This window comes from Cavia porcellus, unplaced genomic scaffold (assembly GCF_034190915.1).
Source record: "Cavia porcellus strain 051 isolate PalLab524CR breed Dunkin Hartley unplaced genomic scaffold, mCavPor4.1 scaffold_22, whole genome shotgun sequence".
Taxonomy (NCBI): domain Eukaryota; kingdom Metazoa; phylum Chordata; class Mammalia; order Rodentia; family Caviidae; genus Cavia; species Cavia porcellus.
In genome coordinates, this window is record NW_026947505.1 from 51485001 (window position 1) to 51510796 (window position 25796).

A 25796-nucleotide genomic window follows, 5' to 3' on the forward strand; every position below is an offset into this window, starting at 1 on the left:
TTGAATTCATGATGATTCTCCTGCCTGGGCACTTGAGTGCTAGGATTATAGGAATATGCCACCACCTGGCTATTACTTTATTATAAACTTTATTTCATTTTCAAATTTATTCATGGTGTATGAAATCTTTTCAGACGCAATGGGAATGAGGCTGTTATTAAAGAAAGAGCTCATTTTTGAGAGAAAATAGTCTAACATAATGGGAGATTTAATTATTTTCTAACTCTAAGGAAGAAATCTACCTTTAACAAAGTATTATTAAAAAATATGGACACATACTATTAAAACAACAGAGTACAATGTGGCAAGATATCTCCAAACCTGATTTTTCCACGTACTAAATTCACTACTCAAAATTATAACTACTTTCACAAGTATGGTCAATAGCAAGATTTACTTAAATCCCTGGTATTCCTCTATGATTCAAAGTTTTCAAGTCTTTAAAAGGTAAAGACATGCTAAGAATTTAACAAGTTTGACCAATACTTGTTATAAATGTATACAAGTTTGTTTTATTTTTGTTTTTGTTTTGTCTTTTTGAGACAGGTCTCATGCAGAAGTTCAGGATGGCCTTGAACTCACTTTGTAGCCCAAGGTAGTCTCAAACTTGCAACAACCCACCTGCCTCAAGCCTCCCAAGTGCTGGGATTACAGGAATGAGCTATCATACACAGCTGTATTCAAGTTTTTCAAAAATCTGTGTACAGATTTTACTCACATTTGATTCTTTGCTGCTTGCCTCTGAGCTTTTCTTTCTTTCCTTTTTTGATCTGGTGGCTTAGCAAAAACAATTTCAATATTTTCTCCTTCCAAATCTTTGCCATTCATTTCTTCCATAGCCTTAAAAAAAGGTAATAATCAATATAAAAATCTTTCAGAATTGAGTCATTTAAATGTTAAAAAGCTATTATCATTACTAGCATGATAGAAAGCCTCAGTCAGTGAGGTAAAACAGGATTGGTGAAGTTTTACATAAAGATCCAGCTCAACAGATTTTTAACTTAAAAAATTGGCTAACTCACTAAGGTCACTGAATGTTTGCTCGAGTGGATTTAATAACCTCTATATTTCCTCTAATTTTTAAACATGCTGGTTCTATGGTGATGAAAATTATTTAATTTAATTTAAATGCCCATGGTAATTCTACCACTTATTTACCTTGACAGCACCATCTCGTTCATCAAAATGAATGAAAGCATAATCTTTTAGTTTCTTCACTCGTTCCAGTTTCCCAAATTGACTAAATGCCTTTTCTAAAATCTCTTCTGTTACAGTATTGGCAAGGTTGCGTACAAATAATACTTTTACCTGCAATACAAAAAAAGAAAACAAATCCCCTGTACATTTCCTAGAGTTAATTTTTCAAGATCCGACCCTGCAGTGAATCACCATCACCAAAAGAATTACAAAAAAGCAAGTTTTCAATTCCAGACCACGCTAGAGACCTGAAATAGGCTGGGCTGGTAGTGCACCTATAATCCCAGTACTCGGGAAACTGAGGCAGAAGAATCACTGAGTCTGAGCTACATAGTGAGTGAGTTCCAAGCCAGCCTGACAGTATGAGCTACATGGCAAAGGCCGTCACAAAACAAAACAAGCAAAGTGCTTATGAAAAAAATGCTCATAAAGCATTTATCATTAGAAAGTTAAAACAAGAGTGAGGTAACAGTGTACATCTATTCAAAACACAAGTCAAAAATACTAACACACCAAATGCAGGTGAGGATGAAAAGCAACAGAAACTTCTTTTGTGTCAGGATGAGTCCAAAATGGGTGAGGCCTCCTTACAAGTTTGGCAGTTTCATACAAACTATTCTTACTATACAAATGAGTTGAGCCCTAATATTTTCCCAAAGGACTTGCAAATTTTTCATCCACACAAAAGGCACAAAGGTATTTGTAACCACCTTATTCATAAATTACTATAAAGTGGTAAGATATCCTCCAATATGTGAACAAGCTGTACAGAATGTTTAATACTATAAAGAAATAAATCAGAGCTGTGTGTGGTGGTGCACACTTGTAATCCCAGGATTCTGGCGGCTAACGCAAGAGGATCACCAGGGGTTCGAGAGCAGCCTGGACTATACAGTTCAAGGGCAGCCTGAATTTCATGAGGCCCTATCTTAAAGACCAAAATAGATGAATCATAAAGACACAACCTCTCCCCGATCATAGAGGTTCCTTAATGCCTAGTGCTATTTTGAAGAAGAAAAAAACGAAGGAAAAAAAAAACAATCTTTGTACTATCCTAATGGCAACTATAGGGCATTCTGAAAAGGCAAAATTATGAAGACCATTTTTAAAATGTCAGTAATCGCCAAGGATAAAAAGAAAGTAAGAGCCCTCCTCTTTCTCAATTTTTGCATCCTAGGAATCATCTGTCCTCTGCCTCACATACCTACAAGCAGCCCAGAAGCGAAGAAGCCAAGCAACCATGGACTGAAATCATGAACCAAACCATTTTTCCTCTATAAAGAGAAGAGCTGATTATCTCACACATCACCATGTATTTGTCAAAAACACGTTAAGAAAAGGCCAAAAGTAAAGCCAATTCAAACTACTAGCCTTTGGGTGCCCAATGTTGGTTCATCAATTTTAACAAATGTACTACCTACAGCAGAGTGATAACTCGATTGGGTTGAAAAATTCTCTTGTACTTCCTGTTCAATTTAGTTATAAACCCTGTTATGACAGCCTATTTAAAAAGAAAAATGTAGACTATGTATTCAGTACTTAATATATTATTATACAATCAAAAATAATTATTTTATAACAATGTGAATGCTGTGCCCTCTATCAGTTGAATGGTTAATGCCCAATAGATGTGATCCAAATTAATTAGGGCCTGCTTTTTAAATCTTAGAAGAAAGTGTTTAAAATACAGTCAAGTGGCTTGTGAGATTCTTCAGTGACACAGCACTTCTCTATTACATGCACTGCCATGGGTTCAACCTCTACCATCACTGAAAAATAACCTGCCCCAAACAAACATATTTCTTAATTCTGATGGCTTCTCATAACACTTACCAAATAAACTTTCATCTAAGAAACATTATCCTCTGTTCCTAAAATATTCGAATAGCATCTGAACTTGTTTAAGTGTAACCCCATGAATTTTATAGGCCATAGAGAAAGAATTCCAGGTATTCTGTCCTTTAAGGCCATTCATCCTTTAAAAGGACCATCATCCTTTAACAATATCCATAGTTTTCCCAGCAGTTCACCCCTTCCCTATAGATTTAAGTATGCTAATTATATTTGACACCTCACCTATAACTATTAAAGAGGATAGGACTTTTCATATTAAAACCATGTCAACTAATGGCACCATTCTGAAAAACTCAAATTTCTTAGAACCTATACATTTTGGAACTGAACTATCACTAAAGCAGGTGGGTTAACTACTTCATCATGAGATTATAATAGTTAAGTGTCCCTGAATAAATCACTTTCCATGAATAATATTTTAGTGTTTGGCACTAATTTCTTAAGGAACATCTCTCACCTTCAGAAATGATTGAAAACAATGTGCATAATTCATTTTTTAAGTTATTTTACTCTCAAACTTTTCTATCAACTCCTTGAATATTATTTTTAACTTAATTATCATTACCTTTGCCATAACTTCAGGATCAGGATCTTCTATAGGGTCAGCCCATTCAACTGTTCCAACATTTCCCCAGACCTTGACTTTACCACTCATTAGCCTACGCCTTGCCTGGGCAGCTGTTTTATGATCTTCATATTCAAGAAAACAAAAGCCTCTGTTTTTTTTCTTGTCATCCGGTTGGTGGTATAAAATGACATCCGTAAGACCCTCTGAAAATAAGCAACCATTCCAAGGAAATTACATTAAAAAAAATAACAAGAACAAGCAGATCAAAAGGGTTTTTTTCTAAGATCTACTTAAATATCACTATGAAAGAAAAAATTATTTCTTAACCAGTCATCTCTCCCAGAGGACATTACAAACAGAGTCTATATAATTTTCCTAATCTATCCATTCCAAGTTTTCCCAACCCAGAAACTCCCATGAAAGAAAACATGTTTTTTTAGTAGTCCCAAGGACTACTCTGCTTCCCCTTATTATACAGAGGCAAATGAAAATCTTCATGTAATTTTTTTCAAAATGCCAGCATAGATCAAAAATAAAATTCTCTTAAATAGTACTTTTCTGTCCTTGGGTATCAACGGCTTTTTTTTTTTAAAGAAAAAATAAATATTACTAATTTTAAATATTCCTAAAGACTAAAAGACTAACAAATAACACCGTACAGAGACACAAATGTTTTACAGTACAAGCAGCCTGAGAACTTGTATATAGCATTACCAATATATAATCTCTGCTTATGACAATATTCATGCATATTTAGAAAAATGATTCATACAGCTCTACTAAGATTAGCTAACACCTAGAAAAATACATAAAAACTCACAACTACAAAATAAGGGATGCACAACAATGATTTTGCAAAGTAAGTTCAAATTCCAACTGCATTACACCAAGATGTTTTGGATAAATAACTTTCAACAAGTCATTTTCCAAGGCTCTTTCCCTTTATGCTTGTTTTTCTTATCCAAAAGATGAGATTACTTACCTCATGAAGTGGTATATTCAACGAGTCAACAAATGTAGTGCTTAGAATAATGCTTGAAACACAGTAATGTGCTATTATCTTCATTATTAATAAGCTGCAAATTCTTCAGAATAAATCCAACTTACCCGTTACTTTGCTAAATTCTTCGAGAATCTGTTCCTTAGTTTTACTCTTAGGAATAGAGCCCACAAAAAGCCTATTGTTGGCAACTGAGATGCAGACACCAATGTGTTTTCCAGAACGAATTTCATGATTATTATACTGAAAGGGGGAGGAAAAAAAGTGTACCATATTTTAAAATCGCTTATATCAATTAGGAGTGTTTATTACACAAGAACCCAAGACCAATACAAGAAAACATAATTTTAGTAAATTTACAATTTATCAAGTATTATACTTTTCTAAAACTAGTACATAAACCTATTTTCTATTTCTACTTCATCTTTTATCAAGCAACAACTTTAGGCTTTTCACATTTTTTTTTAAAAAGTCCTTTTTATTCTAAATTCATTGCTGTATTTTTCTCCACTTCATCATCATCAAGCATATAATAAATCATCAACGGATTACAGAAACATAAAAACTGTAAAACTACAGTAAAAAGTAAATTTTTTTTTTCTGATTTTCTGAGACAAGGTCTTGCTTTCCCATGTAGGCTAGCCTTGAATTCACTATGGAGCTCAGCCTAGACAAACTCCTAGCCATCCTCCAATTTCCTCTGCCTCAGCCTGAGTGTTAAGATTACAAGTGCACAACATCATATCTGGTTTTTAAAACTTAGTACTTAAAAGTAACCATGTTCTACAGAATGGTGAGAGACTGAAGAGCAAACAAAACACAACCCTGCCAAAGAGACAATCTACCACTCAGTATAATCTACAACTCAAAGTTCAAAAGTATCCAAGTTATCTGCAAAAGTTGATTATATACATATTACATAGTAAAAAATCACCTTTAAGCTTTCACAATAATGATGGTGGCAGCAGCAATAATTATTGATTAGTCTCCCCACACATCTGACCTCCAAATTTATTTGATAGAGTTACACGAACTTAAGAACCAACACAAATTTCCATACAATCTATAAACATGCAAAACAAAACACCTCATCAACCAGGAGTGATAACCCATACCTGTAATCCCAGTACTCAACAGGCAGGGGCAAGAGGACCACTAGAAGTTCAAGGCTGAGCCCAGGCTAGGAAATTAATTTAAAGCCAGCCGGAAGTGCATAGCAAAACAATCTCAAAAGGACAAAACACTTCATCATCCCCATGCTTGCAGAGCAGATACATCGTGTGTAACAGAAAAAAACGTGTAGCTCAGTAGTTCTTCCTAATACCTTTTACTTCTCTAGATAAAGTTAACACACCCTATCATGTACTTTAGAGCACTTTTGCTCTCTCTACCCTTCTCAATTCAAGGCATCCAACTCTGATCATGTATCCTCCAGCTCATCTCTATTTCTCTGTATTTATGCTAAAATACTAAAAATTTTTTTGGAGACAAGAGTCTCACTAGGTAGTTCAGGCTGGCCTCAAACTCACAGCAATCCTCTTGCCTCAGCCTTTAAGACTAGTGAAAGAAACTGCTCCAGAACTGCACTATCAAAGAGATAAGATTTCAAAACTTAAACGCAGTAAGTCACCCTGAAATTCCTGGCCACTTTCCTCTTCTTCCAACACCTAAATATATGCCACTCTTATACTTCTAGGCTCGGATAAAAAGCCTCCATTTGCAAACTCCTCCAACTATAAGTAAATTATTAAGCTCAGCTTCTGACTACTGTGTTGTTCTGCTGGTAGTTTTGTAGGTCAAGCAGAGGCGAAATACACTGGTGAACATCTTATCACTGACATGAGACAGTCACAATAGAGAATTATCTAGTATAAAACATTAATATTGTTGATAAAATATTATTTATTCTTGAGTAATGGAGGTTAAACTCAGTCTCACATATGATAGGCAAGGCTTCACCTCTGAGCTACACATCCCTAGCCCTCATCAGTAGTGCACAGGTTGAAAAGACTGCCATATACATTGTTTCTTCATGCAGCATTTATAATCTATTTACTTCCTTTCAACTAGAAAAAAAAAACCCTTTTGAAAACAAAACTATTCATATTACCTGAAAACAGTGAAACTATGGTTGAAATCTTTTACTGCATGGAATTATGGACAAGCAAGAACTAAAAAGTCATCATAAGTAAGATTAACCTAAGAAGGTTAATTGCTTTGAAACATGTACACCTTTATAGATTTTCAAAAACTGCACATGGCATTATCAAGAGCTGTCAGTTTGGTCAAATAACCCATACTTAGTAATTGAAAAAATTAAAATATCAAAGTAGGTTGGAAGTGGTGGCACAAACCTATAATCCCAGCATGGGAGTCTTAGGCAGAAGGACTGCTGTGGATTCAAGATAAGCCTGAACTGAGTGAGGACCTGTCTCCAAAAAAAACAAAAAAATAAAAAAATAAAGTAAACTAGAGCAAGTGGTGAACACCTGTAATGCCAGATACCTGAGACAGAAGCAGGACTGTTGCAAGCTCAATACCAACTTGTGAATTTAGTGAGACTGTCTCAAAATAAAAAGGGCTAGAGACCTAGCCCAGTGCAAAGACCCTGAGGTTCTACCCCTAGTACCACAAAAATAAAAGATTTCAAAAAAACACAAAGTTTAAAGGGAGAAACAGAAGTACTTTGAGGATGACAGAAACTGGCATAATACATAGGGCAGGATGGTGTTCTCAAAATGTTCTAGAAAATTACTCACTTAAGAAAATATCTAACTTTAGGCCAGATATAGTGGGCACACACCTGTAATCCCAGCACTAAGGAGGCTGAGGCAGGAAGATTATCACAAGTTTAAAGCCAGCCTGAACTACATAATGAATTCAAGGTCAGTCTACACTACACAGTAAAACCCTAGAAAGAAAGAAAGAGAAAGAGAAAAAGAGAAAGAGAAAGAGAAAGAGAAAGAGAAAGAGAAAGAGAAAGAGAAAGAGAAAGAAAGAAAGAAAGAAAGAGAAAGAAAGAAAGAAAAAGAAAGAAAGGAAAGAAAGAAAGGAAGAAAGAAAAATTTAAAAAATTAAAAAATTAAATTGTAACAAGATACTATTGAAAACAAGCACCCTTAAATACTTAGGAGGCAAAAGCAAAACAGGAAATGAAAAAATTCAATATAAGTGACAAGAGAAATATAGGGAGGACAACTATTATACTGCTTCCTTCTCTGCTTCCTGGCCTCCATATTGTGAGCTGATTTTCTCCCAGGCAGATCCTTCTACCATGTCCTTTCTGACTTGGACCCGGCTGACCAAGCAAGGACACAGACTTATGAGACTGTGAGCCAAAATAACCTCTTTTAGACTGTGGATGTCAGGTACTATCTTTGCCAACATGCAGAGTGATTAAGACAATACCCTAACTATTATGTAGCCAAAACTTTTATTCATGATCCAACAATAACAATGCTACTTCTAAGAAATAATGGCTGTTTTCCATTATCTAGAGCAAAAACCATTCTTCTAATCCATCATTATTGGCTCTGTTAATCAAAAAATTAATCAGGGCAGGGCAGATAAAATAGTAAGACTGAGGTCTCAGATAAATAACACAACATTTAGCTACATAAAACAACACCACTTTTCCATTCACATTCAATGAGATTATAAGCCTGGCTCCCCAATGAAAGTCATTTAAAAACCAAAATAAAAAGGCACCATGAGCATTCTGTACAAAAGGGGAAAAAAAGAATACCTAGAAATACACATTTCATAAGGCAATGCTCTAAATACTGATTAAACAATCTCGGTTTTTCCAACACTGAAAAACCAAACCCAGGACCTTGCATTATTATTAGCAAGCTAACCATGCATTTTTATTTTTTTGTTTTGTTTGAAACAAGGTCTACATAGAAAACTATGCAGTCCAGGCTGGCTTTATACTTGAGGTGGCCTTAAACTCATGGCAATGTCTCAGCCTCCCAAGTGCTAGGATTATAGGGTGTGCACCACAATGCCTAGCTGCATTTTTAAATGTACACTGGTACCTCCACTTACAAACTTAACTAGTTCCATGATTCAGAAAAGATGTCACATTTATGTCTGAGCAGGAAAGATGGCCAAGCCCTTGTCACCCTATGCAGAGTTCACAAACAAAAATAAAATTTTGCTCAATGTCTCTGCAAATCAAATTTTCCCAGATTTGCCTTAATTTTAAATTATCAAAAAAAATTTTTTTCATTCCAGCAAGTAGGTAACACTTAAAACAGTGTGAAGTGGTAGAAAAGCATAGTAGCATGCACCTATAACTCAAGCACTGTGAGGCTGAGGCAAATCACCATTAAGTTGGAGTCCAGCCTGGGCTACGTAACGTGTTCAAGGTCAGCCTAAACTCTACAATAAGTAGAGTCCCTGGCTCATAACAAAAGATGGTGAAGGAGCAATACAAAAACAATGTGAGTTTTAAGGGAATTTCTAATACTCTCTCGAAAATGTATCAAGACATTATGATGGTATCAAAGATGAACTAAATGTGAAATCTTTCTTAAATCTTCGGTACTTTAGCAAAGTCTTAAAAATGTAGTCAGGCATAGTTTCAAGTGCCTCAATTCCAGCTATCTGGGAGATGAAGGTAGGAGAACCACAAGTTCAAAACCAACCTGGGCAAGTTAGTGAGACTTTCTCTCAAAACAATAAAGCCAGGTGTTGTGGTACACACCTCTCAGAGCTCAAGAAGCTGAGGCAAAATTGCTAGGAGCTCAGGGTCAGCCTGGAATACACAGCAGAACCCTGTCTCAAAAACCAGAACAGAGTTAGTTGGTAGCTGTAGTAGAGAGCATTTTTGGGACCTCAATACTCAGTGTTCTCACATACAAAAAAAATTTAGCTTTAAAAGTCTAGAAAAGTACAGCTTTTAAACTCAATGTCACCATAAGGTAACCAAACACAAAGATGAATTCTATTAATAAATGCAACTATCAGTATTTAAGAACAGTGAAGAGTTGTTGTAGTCAGAAACATTTCTTCCACCTAGGCTCAATTTTTAAGTCATATTTTTCCCCTCTCACAGAAGTCAGTCACCAAATTCCCAGAATTGAGCAATCTGATCCAGAGGTATTTGCTCTGTCCTAACTTTTCTCAGGGGAGGGAGGGAAAAAAAAAAAAAAGCCAAGTCTGTATCAGGCCTATGCCCTTTAATTATAAACATTTCCTAATTAGAAAGTCTTTACACTGAGCCAAGATCTGCTGCCTAAAATTCTACAGTAAATCTGTTTCTTCTTCCCAATAACAGCACTTCAAATATCATGCACACAAAGCTCTATGCTAGGCTAAATCATTCCTACCCTGACAATGACAAACTAAAGTGCCTTCAAGAGTCTGGGATCCTCAACAGTCACTTTAGAGTATCACCTATAACACAGTATTAGTAAATGCAGACTGAAACTGAGAAGCCTAAAATAAACTGGAGATTTTTTCACTTAAGATACATTTAGTTCATGTTACCTTAGCTGATCTGGCAATCACATGCTTACTCACACCACAGTTTGCTAAATCAGCTATATACCAGACTTGACTTTTGTCAATTCTATCTTGTTAGATGTGAACTACCTTTGCCAGACTACCAGTATTTTTTCAAAATCGGATATTATCAGTCAAGAAACTATCAGGCTAGGCATACTAAAATCATCAAGCATTTCAAAGGCATTCCAATTATACCCTTATTGTTTATTGAGAGAGGGTCTCATTAGTAGTCCAGACTAGCCTCAAACTTGCAGTGATCCTCCTGCCTCAGCCTCCCTATTGCTGGGATTACAAGAGTACAACATTCCCACCTTGTTTTTTGTTTTTGTTTTTGTTTTATTTGAGACAGGATTTTGCTGAGGTTCAGGCTGGCCTTGAATTCACTTGGTAGCCCAAGGTGATCCTGAACTCGAGTGATCCTCCTGCCGCATGCTCTTCAGTACTGGGATTACAGGCATGCACCACCACACCCAGCATACCCTCATTTAAATCACTGATTAGAAACTGAAATAAAACCTACAAAACACCTTTAGTAGCCTATCATTTAGGCTTTCAAAATCTCTGACCTCTCTTTATTGCTGCCATACTCCTTTTGGGCTGTGTTCTCTTCATCCGAAGATCCTTCACTAGTCAACCATTTAAATCATGACACACTGTTGTCCCAATACTGCTTTTTAAAATTTTACCTCCTAGTAATTCTCATAAAAGTTTTGACTAAATTGACCTGTTTTCTTCACTGGTGCAAATCTTTCCCACAGTTGCCTCTACAATCCTAAAGCAAAGCAATCTATCCCTTCATCCCTTCCCTTAGCAACATGCTTGCTTACTGTGTCGTTAGTCTCTGCTGTCCTATATAAGTCAAGAACCTGTGTATCTGCAGCAAAAAGTTTTCATATGTTTAATCCAATAAATATATTCATTAAATTGCTATTAAAATATTTCATGGGCCCATTTTGTCAGCTGCATTCATCAAAATAGCTATACATACATTACAGTGAGGTATAGATCCACAGTAAGTAAAACCATCAGTAACTATTAAGTTGACTTTTGCAGGACATGGTGGCACATGACTATAATCCCACCACTGCAGAGGTTGAAGCAAAAGGATTGCTGTGAGTTTCAGGTCAACCTAGGCTACACAGTGCGTTCAAGGCCAACCTTAACCACACAGTAAGACCCTGTTTCCAAACAAACAAACAAATGAAAAATAAACCCTTTATTTTCAATATGTAAGTAAAGATCTAATCTATTCCGGTGTTTATAGCGGATGTACTACTGTATTAGCATTTTCACCAATCTACTTTCATTGTGTAGGACTGTCACAGGTATTAGAGCAACACATGCCCCTGGGTTCCACCAACACTGCAGCTACTGGCCCTGGTCTCTAATTCCATCAGGACACCAAAGGAATGCATATACACACTTGCCTGCCCTTTTTTCTGGTTTCTGTGATATAAGGAACACCACAAGAAGTCTAAATACTCCTTTGGCGGTGATGGTAGGCATGCCAAACTGCAACACAAAACACAACTTACTTATCACAAAGTGCCAACATGGCAATTAAACTTGAATACTGAGGTTTCAGGTTTAGAAAACACAACTCTTCCATTAACATCTTAATACTTCAAAAGAAATACATAACATGTGCTACAGGTTTGCCACCACTCTCTTTGGGGGTGAAGGGAAAAGAACCATCACTAGTAATCTAATCTTCAAGTGTAATTACTGCAAAGGGAGGCCAGAAAACCATTGAACTATGCATAAGTATTATAAAATCTGTGTTACAAATGTGTGTTAGATGGCATTAGCCACCTAGTGAGGTTACCTTGCACCTAAAACAATGGTATTGTTTCAAAGGTTAATGATAAAAGAAAAAAAGAGAAAGGTTGGCACATGCTTGTAATCCCACCTACTTGGGAGGCTGAGGCAGGAGGATTTCAAGTTCAAGCCTAGCCTGGGCAATGAGTTATGGGTGGGTGGATGGATGGATGGAAAGAAGGAAGGAAGGAAGGAAGGTAGGTAGGTAGGTAGGTAGGTTAGGAGGGACTGGGAATGCAGCTTATCTTATGGATCACTGTTCAATCACCACACAAAAAAGCTTACATTCTGACACGCAAAGATATATAAATGATTTATAAAGCCATAATTTCCATTTGGGGAAGGGAGAAACTGATTAAAAGGGAAAAAGAAAGTAAAAAGGGTATGTGCGTATACCAATTCCCCAAGATGAGTGTATTTATTATGTATCTCAAGCATACACTAATAAAAAACATTTTATGAAAGAAAATTCAAGTTCATCTAAACAAAATTTTTTTTATCATGTTTAGGAAAATCCTTATGGAGTAACAACTAAGCAGCTGAAAGCCAGGAAAAGCCTTCTAAAGGATCTGATTGATAAAAGGTCAGCAGTCAATATTACTCAATTGCCTTCATAATGTATAAAATAAAAACAGCAGAAATTGATCTTGATGGAGATGATCATGACTTATTTGGAAGGCAAAGAAAAGTGGCAAAGTAGGACTCGAAGAGTAATGACTAGGAAGGTGGGAAGAGGTACAGGAATTCTGACTGGATAAGGCCTTGTCTGAAAGCTATTCTGCACTACAGGAATGTTTTGATCTGAACTGCTAAAAACAAATGGGAACAGAAAGTAATGAGATTAGTTAGGATTCTTTGGTAGTTTGAATAGTACAAATGGTACTTTAAAGTGGTAATCTGAAAACAGTAAAGTGATAAATGACCAAAAAATGGTAACACTACCAGTGGCTACTATCAAGAAATCAACCAATAACAAGGGCTGGTGGGGCTATGGGGCAAATGAAACTCTCTTCTACTGCTGATGGGAGCACCACCATGGCAACTGTGTAGAAATTGCTTAAAAACTAAAGCTAGCCACTGAGGCACATGCCTATAACCCAAGCACCCGGTAGGCCTGTGGCAGGAAGACTGCTGTGAGTTCAAGGCCAGCCTGGACTACAAAGTGAGTTCAAGGCCAGTCTGAATTACACCACAAGATGCTGTCTCAAAACAATAAAAACAAATAAAAAATTAAGTCCCAAAAAACTAAAGCTAGAGATTCCAATCAGCCCAACTATTCCCATTCCTGGTTATCTTCCTGAAAGAATTAAAAGTATCATACTACATCAAAAATTTGCACACCCATGTTTACACCAGCAGTGTGTAAAAGCTAAATCCGGGAAAAATAGCCCAAAGTCCAACCACTAAATGCATAAAGATAAGGGTTTCCTATACAATGGAGTACTATTCTGCCATAAAGAAGGATAAACTTGAGACCTTTCTAGTTAAACAGATGCATCAAATCAGACACACACTTAAATACTGCATTATAGGGCCAGGGTTATAGCTCAGTGGTAAAGCACCTGCCTGGCAAGTGAGAAGTTGTGAGTTCAAGATTCCAAGTAACAAACAAACAAACAAAAAAACCCAAAAAGGAAAAAAGTGTCAGACATGTTAAATACTGCACTGTTTCCCTGGCAAGAAAAACTGAAAGTGTAAATAAGGACCAAAATGTATTAACAGATATTGGAAAACAGAAAATGTTCAAATGAAAAGGGGAACAAGGGAGGGGAAAGGAAAGGGACAAGAAACAAATAAGGAAAAAATGAAAACAAAAGAAGTTAAGATGCATCATGCATAGACAAAAATTTCCTATCATTATGTAAATCTAAAATGTATCATAAAATAAAGCAAAAAAGTTTTAATGCTCCTTGAACTACATTATATGAAGAATTAAGCTAGCTGGTGCTGTAACTTGTACTGTTGGCTTAAATTACTGTGTCAACTTAACAGTAAACATCCTCTTTCCAAAAAACCTAGTATCAAATACTGTGACATTTAGGTACATCACTCAGATAAGTCACTCAGCCTACTGCATAGAATGAAGGTAATTTTGCTTACCTGAAATAAAAGTTTAAATTAGAATTTAAAGATAATGCAGCAACGTAGCATAGCTTCTATTCTTCAATTCAATTGCTAACTATAATCACCTTCTCAGAAGTTTAAATCTTGCTTCTTGGCTAGATTATCATCATTTAGGGATGATTTTTTGTTTGTTTGTTTTCTACTTCCCCCATATACAAGCCAGTATTGGTTGCAAATAAAGCTGAGATTAAGAAAGTACTTCTGTGGGGCTGGGGATTTAGCTCAGTGGCATAAGTGCCTGCCTTGCAAGCAGGCAGTCATGAGTTCGATCCCTGGTACCGATAAAAATGAGAAAGACAAAAAAAAAAAAAAAAGAAAGTACTTCTGTATTCATGCCTCCTTCCCTTTGGCTGTTAACAACCAAACCATTTTTGAGACATCTATAAATTTGCATGTATTCTAGAAGAAATCATTGTTGAATCAGTATATTTATAAAAAGGTCTAAATTCCTTGTTCTGCCTCAGTCCTCAAGATACTCAAAGTAAATGTGGTTCATAAAAACAAAGGTTGCAGAAGTAAGTTGCTAAAATCAACTATCCAAACTTTGTGTGGTGCTATGTTGCTATAGTCCCAGCACTCAAAAAGTTGAAGGAGAAAGACCTCTGTAATGGCCAGCATAAACTACAAAGCAAGACAAAAGGACAGAAAAACAAAAACCCAGGCCAGGCACGTGGCACACTTAGGATGCTGAGGCAGAAGGATCTCCACAAATTTGAGGCCATTTTGGCCTATGTAGTGAGTTCAAGGCCAGCTTGAACTATAGTGAGACCTGATCCCAATAAATGAGACAGAGACAGAGACAGTCAGAGTCAGACAGAGAGAACTCTGTCACCATAAATAATCAACTATATCATATTAATAAAAAGGCCACGTGAAATGTCACCATCTTCACTATTCATATATTCTCATTTCAAGGGTAAGCAGTGATCTAAATCCTTAAAATCTGTGTTATATGCCTCAAGAAAGATTCTAACCTTTAAAAAAGTTCTTTAATCATCTCTGAAATACAAGTAATGCAAAAGAGTCATTTCCTCAATATTTAGTTGTGTATAACTAGAATGAAGCATCAATTATATAAAAATATATCTTGGTTAAAGTTGTAACTCAAATAGAATCTCAATACATGATGGAAGGAGCGAGTTTCCAATCATACCCCCTTTAAGGAAATACCCGTCTCTAGAAATAAAGCAAAAACCACCCAAATCAATTTGAGTTTTATATTTTCCCTATAATGTTTCATTACTTCACTTCCCCAAGATGTTTAGTCCTCTTTTTACTGCTGTATTACAACAAGTTTCCCAAATACTATTCACTGTAAAGAATTCTTTAAAAAAAAAAAAAAAGTCCAGTCGCCCCAGTTAATTTTTACTACCACCACTAAAAAAGATCTTTCAAAAGACACCAATTCGGGTTTGGGGATTTAGCTCAGCGGCACAAGTGCCTGCCTGTCAAGCACAAGGTCATGAGTTTGATCCCCAGTACCTAAAATAAAATAAAAGACACCAAACCATAAAGTCCTCTACTTACTAGGGAGTAAAAATTATTCTCCTAGGTTAAGAACTCACAACAGAGAAACACAGAAGAAGTGAAAAAAGACTTAGAAAAAGAATTAGTTCCTAGGTCAATTAAAACAATGTTCCTGTATTAACAGTTAAAATGTTTATATTAGCATTTATATTAAGTTATACCTCAGTTCACAAATGCTTCTGATCACAATTCAGACTTCAAACAGAAGAGACTTCGACAAAATTCTGTTTCCAATCTAATCTCATTGGGTGACAAAACAACCACAGCCATCTTTCCCATATAAACACAAACACAGCCATTTCCCCCCAAAATCATAAAACATTAAATTTATGAACTGAGGTACCACATTAATGAATAACATATATAATATGGCAACATAATTATGGATTGTAATACACTGAACCAAGACAACTGTCTAAACGAAAATGTTTCAAACTGGGAATGGTGGCATAGACGTATAATCTCAGCACCCAGGAGGCTGAAACAGGAGCCAAGCTCAAGACCAGCTTGGTCTATATATATAATGACTTCAAGGTTAGCGTAAACCACAAAGCAAGACCTGTCTCAAAGAAAAAACACTGTTTCAATTCTGAGTAGCATTCAAAATCATGTTATTTCTGAGTTTTAAATGATTTTCCTCTACTGATACAAGTTTTCTAGAAATATCTACAAGTTCCAGTGAGAACTACCACAGCATGGCCTCAAGAACTAATTTAGTATAAAATGTTAATTTAATGTTAAAACGCAGATCGACATCGCTGGCTAAATTCCTTATGAACTTTTTGTAATAAGAGAGTTCATTGTCACCTTAATTAATTCTGGATTTTCACAATTAAAATTTACTGTTACTTGTGCTTTTAAAAAAATTTAGGGCATGGTACAGCTCCTGTTATCCCAGCATGCTGAAGAGCGATACAGAAGGATACAAGTTCAAGCTCACTTTGGACCATTTAGCGACTTGGTAAGTTTCTAGCTCAAAAAATAAAATGGCTGGGGATATAAACAGCTCAAGTATGAAGGTCCTGGGTTCAATCCTCAATACCACAAAAACAAAATGTGGTAGTATCTTGTCACTATTCAGCAAAAATGTTCTTTTAGATTTATCTGATAGAGCTGGGGATTCAGCTCAGCATCATAGCGTCTACTGAGCAAGCACAAGGTCCTGAGTTTGAATACTGTGCCCCCCAAAATTAGATTTACCTGATAATATCTAAAAAAGGTCTTTTATTTGCACTGCTGAAACTAACCTTTTGGCAACTCAAGGTTACCAGATTGCCAGTGAATGGACACTCCATAAAACTGCATATCCTCTTTAAAACAGGAAATATTACTTCAAGGAAGTCAGTCATAATTCTAAAATATCCATTTTTTTTTTAATTAAGAGAGGATGCTGACCTCAAAGTCACAGCAATTCTCCTGCCTCAGCTCTCTAGTGTGGGGATTATAGATGTGCTCCATTATGCCAACCACCATACCCAGCAAGATGCTTTTCCCTCTAACCAAGACAGGGTCTTGCTTTCTAGCCCATGCTAGCCTCATGGTGCCTCTTGCCTCCTGGGATTAAAGGCATGTACCATTAAGCCTGACTTGATGAATTCTCTTTAAAGAGATTTCTCTTCTTTCACAAACCATACTTTTCTGTAGCATACTCAACTTTGTATATGGAACAATTAAAGCAATTTAGATGCAACAAGCTAAGCAATACAGAGAAACTAAAAAAGTATACTTTAGTTTTCTCCTTAAAATGGGATATAGGCTGAATATTCCTAACCTGGAAATCAGAAATGCAAACATGACTGGGTGTGGCGGTGCATATCTGTAATCACAGCACTAACGAGAGCTAAGGTAGCTGGGTCAAATGAGTAAGAATAGCCTGAGCTACATAGTGAGTTCAAAGATGGTCTAGACTACATAATGAGTTCAAGGATAGCCTGGATGGACTATAGAGACCCTGTCTCAAAAAAAAAATTCTAAAAAAAAGTAAAGATGCAAAGTTTCAAATTTTAGCCTACACTGCCATGTATTGCTATAAACCAAACACTGAGGAGGCTGAGGCAGGAGGATACAAAGATTAGGCCCAGCCTGAGCAATTTAGTAACTCACTCAGATACTGTTTCAAATAATGAAAAGGGCTAGAGATGTAGCATACTGCAAAGGTTCTGAGTTCAACACATAGCACACCAAAAGTTTTCAATCAAAGCATTTTGGATTTTTTTGATTAGGGGTGCTCAACTGCTAAAAGCCCATGCAAACATTCCCCAAAACTCAAAATACCCTGAAATATGTCTGGTAAAATTGAAAATACCGGGACTGGGGATTTAGCTCAGCAGCATAAACGCCCGCCTTGCAAGCGTGTGGTCGTGAGTTCAATCCCTGGTACCAGTAAAAATAAAAAATAAAATAAAATAAAAAATTGAAAATACCAAAATTAAAAAAAAAATTTTGAAACTTAATGAATAAGGAATATTGTATATGATGTCTAATTGTAAGGGAAAAAAATTTTTCAGGTGAAATGAGCCTAAAGATTTTATTTGCATAGAATTAAACAAAATTTACAAGCCAGTAAAGGCAAATTTAAAGAATAATCTGCCATAGTAAGTTATCAAAATTTCCTCCCCAGTAGTATTTCTTGGTACATTCACTGGGTTTAAATTCACCACTGGCTCTTAAAATTTTGTTACTGTAGATACCTTGATTCACAAAATTTAGGCAAACTAATTCAAAGTTATATTAAGCCTAACTTGAAACAGTAATTTTTTTAAACACAACTAGGCCTTCACCAAACAGATTTTACTAAATGAAATACTGCCACTGACCACAAATTTATTTCATTATCTAGAAATTTATCATCAGAATGACTGTACATTTTTGAAAAGGGATGATCCAAGTGTTGCCAGAAACTATGGTAGCCCCATTACTGTTATTTTCTTACTTTTCATATTGCTGTAAATTTATACACACAAACAAAACTATTACTATGCTGGATGTTTCAAGAACCATTACCTAGAATTCTACCCCACACAACTTTTTATCAATTATCCATGCAAAGAATGCTTATACAGAGAAAGTCAAATATTACTCTTACAGCATTATCAGAAAAAAAGCAAGCATTAAAGATAGTTAATGGGAATATTAGAGGGCAAAAATACTTACCAATTTAACAGCCTCCTGTGCTGCTTCTTTTGTACAAAAAGTAACGAACGCATAACCTCTATTGAGACCAGTGAGTGGATCCATCATTAGACGGAGATCCCATATAGGTCCAGCTTTTTCAAATAAAGGAACAAGCTCATCCTCAAATAGATCTCTTGGAATCTTCCCCACAAATATCTGCAAATTAAATACAAAGTAAAAACCATGAAGAATTCTTTAGGAAACCAGATACTTACACTTTTACTACAAAAGGTACAAGTTGAATTTCTTTACCTCAGTGCCAACAGAAGGCTGCTGACCTGAATAAACGGAATCTGGAGGTGGTCCCCCATACTTCCTCTGCCCAGTGGTCACATCAAGTGTGTAGCCTGTTCTTTCCAAGAGTGCCTTGAAAAGGTCAAATGTTATTAATACATTTTATTCACGAGATCACACATGTATACTCTGTAGTTAAAAGTCAACCTTGTTCAAATCTTTTCAACTGTCTTGGCAATGTCCTCCATAAACCAGTCTCTAGGGATCTGTTTCTCAATTTCCCCATTAATAAGTATATATTACAACCCACGCTTATTGTCAAAAAATTTCAAACGCTGGACCAAGTACATTCTAGTCTTCTTCAATTACTTAACTCAGGACAAGGTGTTACCTACACTGCTAATGCCATCTAAATAAATGCACCTAATTTGGTTCTTCCCAATTCTGGACTTCTTACCCATCAAATTCTTCACACCCTAAAGTGTAGGCACAAATTGACATTCTGGTCATTTGGCCAATCTCTGAAAGTATTACACTGCCTATGCCAAATCTAGAAACTTAAGACGGTAAAGGAAAAAAATCTCTTTTTGTACCAGAGATGGTACAAAACTCATTTCTTTACACTTGCCAGGCAAGCATTTGGGTTGCTGAGCTAAATCCCCTGCCCAAAAACCTATTATTTGACATTAAAATATCATGCCTCACAAGGCAGTATGGATCACTCAGAACAGACAAAATGACTGAAAACTTTTATGAAAATGCAACATTGTACTATAATTTTTGTATCTTCTCTTACTGAAAGTGTACTGCTAACGTTTATGAAACTCACTGAACTCAGAATTAGGAGTTTCTTGTCACCCCTTATATGCAAAGGTATCAAAAAGTAGCTTATTGGGGCAGGGGATTTAGCTCAGCGGCATAAGCGCCTTCCTTGCAAGTGTGCAGTCATGAGTTCGATCCTGGTACCGATAAAAACGAAAAAGACAAAAAAAAAAGTAACTTATCAAGCTTTAAAGACAAGACTTTCCATCTACACCACAAAACTAGTGTCCAACAAATAACAAAACAAGTCTGTTAGTTGTTAACTCTGAAATACAAAGACTTGATGCAAGCTAGGGACATAATAAAACTTACCAAAATTTGTTAAATGACATGGGGTCAGGTCACCTCAGTCTCCAGAAATAAGAACATTAACTACAAAATATCCAGCATAGGGATATTATATCACTAGCAAGCTTGAGGCTCTGAGTTTGATCCCCAGTGCCCAGAAACAAAAAAAGTAATTTACTAGGAGGGACTTTGTTAAGAAAAGGGTTCACAAAAAGCTACATAGTCTATAATTTTTCTGTAACACCCAAGTATGGCTGCTTAAAGGAATAACAAAGTGACAAGAAAACAAACTCCAATCTATGACTGCAGGGCATAGTGACACACATTTATAATCCCAAATACTTGGGAGCCTGAGGTAGGAGCATTGCTGTGACTTTGAGGCCAGGCTGGATTACACAGTGAGCTCAAGGCCAACCTGGGCTATACAGCAAGACCCCTGCTTTTTAAAAATATAATGGCTACCACATGAACTGAACGATAAAACTGCTTATTTTTTTTCTCATGTATACTCCCTATGCTATAAAAGCAGTTATGCCTTTTTCAACTTAATCTTCACATGATCCTAATAACACCTTTCGTCAATATTAAAAGAAATGAGGCTGGGCATAGTGACACATGCCTATAATCCCAGCACTTGTGAGGCTGTATCAGGAGGATCGCTGCAAGTTCAAGGCCAGCCTGAACTACATATCAAGAGTCTGTCTCAAAAAACAAAACAAAAACAAATCTATTGTTCCCTGGCAAACATCCTATAAAAACATTTTTTGATCACACTTTCTAAGTCTCATTAAAGCCCAGGATTTAGCTCAGCCGCATAAGCATCTGCCTGGAAGCATGAGGTCAGAAGTTCGATCCCTAGTACTAAAAAAATTAAGTCTTATTACAGGTTTAAGTCATCTCCTCCAAAAGACTGAACTGAAAGTCACACAAAAGTAATTTTCATAAAATTTTAAACTCAACTTCCTAACATACTCTTAATTACAACTGGTACAACTAAACCCATTTTTAATAGAGAAACTCAATTATAGTTCAAATTCCATTCATTCCAACCACCTCAAAATTCATGACAGTCAGAAACCCTAACTCTATTTTCTATGCTTTCCTCTTTCCATATCATTAAAATTCTACTCAACATCTATGCCTCTTTTGATTTGGTTTTGTTGTTTGAGACAGGGTCTTGCTATGTAGTTCAGGCTGGCTTTTGCACTCTCTCTGTACCCAGGGCTGGCATAGAACTTGAGGCTCTCCTCCTGCCTCGACCTCCCCAGGTTGGGCTTACAGGTGTGAAACCACTACATCCTGTCTCTGTGCCCTTCTTAAAAACTCTTGTTTTGTTTTGTTTTTGGTCTTTTTGAGACAGGGTCTTACTATGCAGTTCAGACTGGTTTTGAGCTCACTTTGTAGCCCAGGATGGTCTCGAACTCCCAGCAGTCCTCCTGCCTCAGCCTCCCTTAGTTCTGGGATTACAGGTGTATACCACCACATCTGGCCAATCACTCATTTTCTTAAAATGTAATCCATGACCCAAGGACAGTATCATGCTATCAACATCAAGTTAAATACAAATATTAACCATATTTTTAATAAATCAAATACCAAAACCTAACTGAACTCCAGAAAAATCAATCTTGCATACAACTAAAGCCTTTTACTCCCAACTTGTTTTCTTATTGATACGTCCACACTAAACAACCCCTTATTGTTAAAAGTTGCTCTTAGAAATAAACAAGATAAGCAGCCAGGCATGGTGGTGCCCGCCTGTGACTCTAGTACTTGAGAAGCTGAGACAAGAGGATCACCAGGAGTTCCAGACCAGCCTAGGCTACACAGGGAGTTCAAGACAGGCTAAACTACATAAGATACCCTGTCTCAAAAATAAACAAACAAACAATATATAACTTCAATACACCACACTAACAGAAAAGCCAATATCAGAATTCTAAATCCACTAAAGGTTGAGCTCCTAAAAAAAGTCAACTGCTAAGCGAACACTTGCCACCAACATAAGGTAAACTGGTTCTATGCCACTTTGGTTTGACTGTTAGGAACTTGACCTTGAACCTTTCCAATTGCTTATTTGAACCATTAGATGCTCAGATTTAAGAGCCAAGCATGCTGGTGCACACCTGTAATCCCAACACTCAAAAAGTTGAGGCAGGGGTTGGGGATTTAGCTCAGTGGCATAAGCGCCTGCTTTGCAAGCACGTGATTGTGAATTTGATCCCTGGTACCAAAAAAAAAAAAAAAAAAAAGTTGAGGCAGGACTGCTGCAAGTTTGAGGCCAGCCTGAATTTGCAGTGAGACCCTGACTCCTCATAAAAGGCAAAGAATAAAAGAGCACAAATTTAATCACTAAATGACTCGTTTAAAATAGCAGAATACTTTTGAAAATACTAATTAGAAAAGATCAATGATGTTAAAAATATATATACCCAGGTCACACCCAAAGAACATTTACCAAAACTAAAATATTAAAAAAACCTTTAAAACAAGAGTTTTAAAAGACATACCTTAATTTTTGCCTCATCTGGTCCTTTACTAGAGTCTGCTACTTTGGTCCCCTGTTTTTCTCTCTGCCTGTAAGTCTTCATGACTCCACATAAAAAGGCACTTTTGTTCTGCAAAGAAATTTCCCATTCGTATTTTAAAACGTTTACCTTTCCATCTAACAATTTAAATAAGCACATTAACAATAATCAAAATTCGTCCCATACTGAGGTTAAACTAACATTATTACCTGAACATGAGAGAGATCACTGTCTTTAAACTGTTGAAGAACTGCCAATGCGCCGTCTTCATTGAACTCTTTTAAAGCTTCGATAGCTCTTTCATCTAAATCACTATGTGCCACTAGCCCTGGAGAAGAGAAAACTCAATTAGTTATCAACTTCTAACATTTTTAGAAGTTTTTCCCCTCAAGACCCCTATGCCACTACACATATACACGTAACAGTCCTATCCCTATACCTACATAGTGAAAAACACATATACTTAAATCCTTCTGAACTAAAGGTCTCACAACCACACTTACAATAAGGAGCCGATTTTACATCCTGCTTTGGGTCCAAGTTACAGAGTTCTAAACATTACAGTGTTTCTACAATAAATGTACTTACAAATCCTAAAGAAAACCAACAAAGTACCAAACATGACAACTGAGAATCTATTCAAATTCAAGCACCACTAGAAAAAAGAACTGCCACACCAGTAAGACAAAGAATAATACATCTACTACTACCAAATTATTTAACAAGAATCCTACTATAAAAATACCCCAAAAAGTCACATGATCTGTTTCCAACATTTAGCAGCTGTTATGACTATCATATCCTTATCCAACAGACCGCCAGCCTTTTCCTAGGGAGGGCCTATCCCTCTTCCCTCCCTTTTCTGTACCTTAACCTCTAGTTCAAACCTAAATCAACTTATCAGAACAAAGCAAAGTTCCAGTTCCCACACTTAATTGGAAACCACAAAAAGTTGCTATTTTAGCTCAAAGCCAGAAATCCAATAGAGAAATTTCATAATGTAATTTTGCAAGTGTTAGTTCTTACCTGCAACGTAAATTTCATCTAGTTTTTCAGCAACTTTCTGTGGTAAACCAGCATCAAGCAATGTCTGAAAATTTTCTGAATGGATAACTGCAGAAGTAGTATCCATGGGCTCTTCAGTACCATTTCCATTAACATGTTCTGTAGCCATGTTTCCAGAGATCTGTTCAAACGCAATAAGCAAAATTAAACTAGAATCTTCAAAAAGAATAGAGGACAATATAAGAGCCCCAATCTTTATTTTCTCTACCACTCACTACACTAGCAAGTCTGCACCTCCCTTGAAAGAAACCTTAAAAGTCACCAATCGCCTGACAGACCAGATTTAGAGCAGAGCACCGAAGAACCAAGTCACTGTTTTCTTCCTGAGCACCACCCCTAACTCACCAGCTATCACTCCCTAGGAAAAACCAGTTACAAATGAAGCCCAATCAGAAGAGGACCGGCCAGAACGCCACATGCAGTTGTTTCAGTACGGAGAATAAGATGTGTAAGAATAAAGCAAAGCTGGGCTTGTCCCTCTCCAAGGTAAACCCCAAAGTGCGCTTTTCCCGCCTGCCGCTTATAGATCAGTAACAACAGCCAGCGAAGAACAAAGCGCTCACACAAGCCACCTACCCACCACCCAATTTCTCCACCCTTCACCCCCACGCCCCAAAGTCCGCCCCCGACTCCGCACCCAGAGCGGCAGTCTCACCAATGCGGCCGCCAGGAGCCCATTAGAAACACGTGCTCTGCGCCTTCAAATGTCCTACAACTTCCTTCAACGGAAACCCACGCAGTCCCAGGCCAAGACGCCCGTCACCGGCTCCCATCAACCCGCAGCCGCGGTTGGAGCCCCTAGAAAGCTGCAGCACCACAACCTCGCCCCTCAATACCCAGGCTGCGGCGACGCCAGGCCACGGGCTTTCCCCGCCCCCCAGCGCCGCCGACTCTGCCGTGACACATGGCTCCCTGCCTCAGGCGCTCCCCGTGCGCCGGCGACCCCGACCGCCGGCCAGCCGAGACGTGACCCGCGGCGCTCGGTGCAACCCCCACCCCGCGCTCCCGGGTGCAGTGACTGCGGCGCCGCGTCCCGCAACAGCTCCACGCCCGCGAGACCCCGAGCACCGCCCCAGCCCGGCGCCGGGCTGCGGGACGAGACCGGCTCCTCTCCGCCCACTCCCGCGGCGAGGGCCACGACAGCACCAAGTCCGCCGCCGCTCGCTGTCCGCGTGGGCAAAGGAGCCACCTCCTCCCGGAGCGCCGCAGACAAAGCCCGAGCAGCGGCAGCACATGGAGGAGAGTAAGTGGCGGCGCAGCCGCGGCCTACTCCAGACAGCCCCAGTCAACGTGCTCCTCTCCCGCTTGGAATCCATTTTCCAGAAAAGCCGGTTTCCCCCCGCGCTGCCCTCCCCAAGCTCACTCCACAGTGTCATGGAGCTCCCCTCCCAGAGCCGGGTCGTTACCTCTCCGTTGGGCTGCGGCGGAGGAATCCTGTCCGAGGGAATCGGGTTGCGGGAAACGCGTGCTCGCCGTTCCCTGTGTCCGGCGCGAGTGGAGCTGTTGTAAAATGGCGGCCGAAGCTCACGCCGCTGGCAGCAAACCCGATCCAGTTCCACTCGCCTCCGAGCGCGCTCCCGGTGCGCGCGCGCCCCCGCGTGACCCCCCTTCCCTCCCCTCCCTCGCGCGTCCGCTTCTCTCACTCACTCCCACAGCCCCTGCCCTCTTCCAGCTCCTCCTTCTCCCCCTACCACTTCCACCAGCCTCCGTCCGCCTTCTCCTCTCGGGCTTTCTTCTCCCTCTCCCTGCTCCCCCCCCCCACCGCTTGTAGTGCTGTCCGCGGCCGCTCAAGCCTCGAGAGGCCGCCTTTTCCCCTCCTCGCTTGCACTCTCTCGTTCGCTCCCTCCCTCGCTCGCTCGCTCTCTTGGCCCTGTCCCTCAGTCCCTGCCGAGTCGGCTCCTCTCTTTCTCTCTCCCGCGCTGACGTGACGACGTAGCCGACGCCTCGGGACGCGCGCTCGCGTGCCCCGCCTTCACGTCGCGTTGCCTCCCTCGTTCCTCGCAGGGGTGGGGGGGCCAAGACTCCGCCCTTCCGCTTCGGCGCCGGCCGAGGGGCCGAGTGAATGAGAGGCCCGCCCCTTTCCCTC

The 25796-nt window shown here is 38.4% G+C and overlaps 1 protein-coding gene and 1 long non-coding RNA gene across 7 annotated transcripts in view; one reads left to right on the forward strand and one right to left on the reverse strand.

Moving 5' to 3' along the window:
* The window catches only part of LOC106028742 (uncharacterized), a 26141-nt gene extending 22322 nt beyond the window's left edge, over window positions 1-3819 (forward strand). For both annotated transcript variants that reach the window (XR_001202346.3, XR_010041995.1), the window contains one exon: window positions 2375-3819. This is a non-coding gene — a long non-coding RNA (uncharacterized LOC106028742). The remainder of the gene's footprint in view (window positions 1-2374) is intronic.
* Window positions 1-25796, reverse strand: part of Syncrip (synaptotagmin binding cytoplasmic RNA interacting protein) — a 35591-nt gene that overhangs the window by 9430 nt on the left and 365 nt on the right. For 3 of the 5 annotated variants that reach the window (XM_005005936.4, XM_003474887.5, XM_005005937.4), the window contains exons 1-10: window positions 25117-25293; window positions 23672-23831; window positions 22855-22973; window positions 22628-22735; window positions 19026-19139; window positions 18753-18929; window positions 4727-4862; window positions 3617-3822; window positions 1159-1308; window positions 719-840 (exon numbers count right to left, since the gene is read on the reverse strand). In XM_005005936.4, coding sequence (XP_005005993.1) covers window positions 719-840; window positions 1159-1308; window positions 3617-3822; window positions 4727-4862; window positions 18753-18929; window positions 19026-19139; window positions 22628-22735; window positions 22855-22973; window positions 23672-23819 — 1280 coding nt within the window. In that variant the 5' untranslated portion in view covers window positions 23820-23831; window positions 25117-25293. Of the gene's footprint in view, window positions 1-718; window positions 841-1158; window positions 1309-3616; window positions 3823-4726; window positions 4863-18752; window positions 18930-19025; window positions 19140-22627; window positions 22736-22854; window positions 22974-23671; window positions 23832-25116; window positions 25294-25796 lie in introns of those variants that run through there. The other 2 variants (XM_003474886.5, XM_005005938.4) reach the window with 2 other exon arrangements.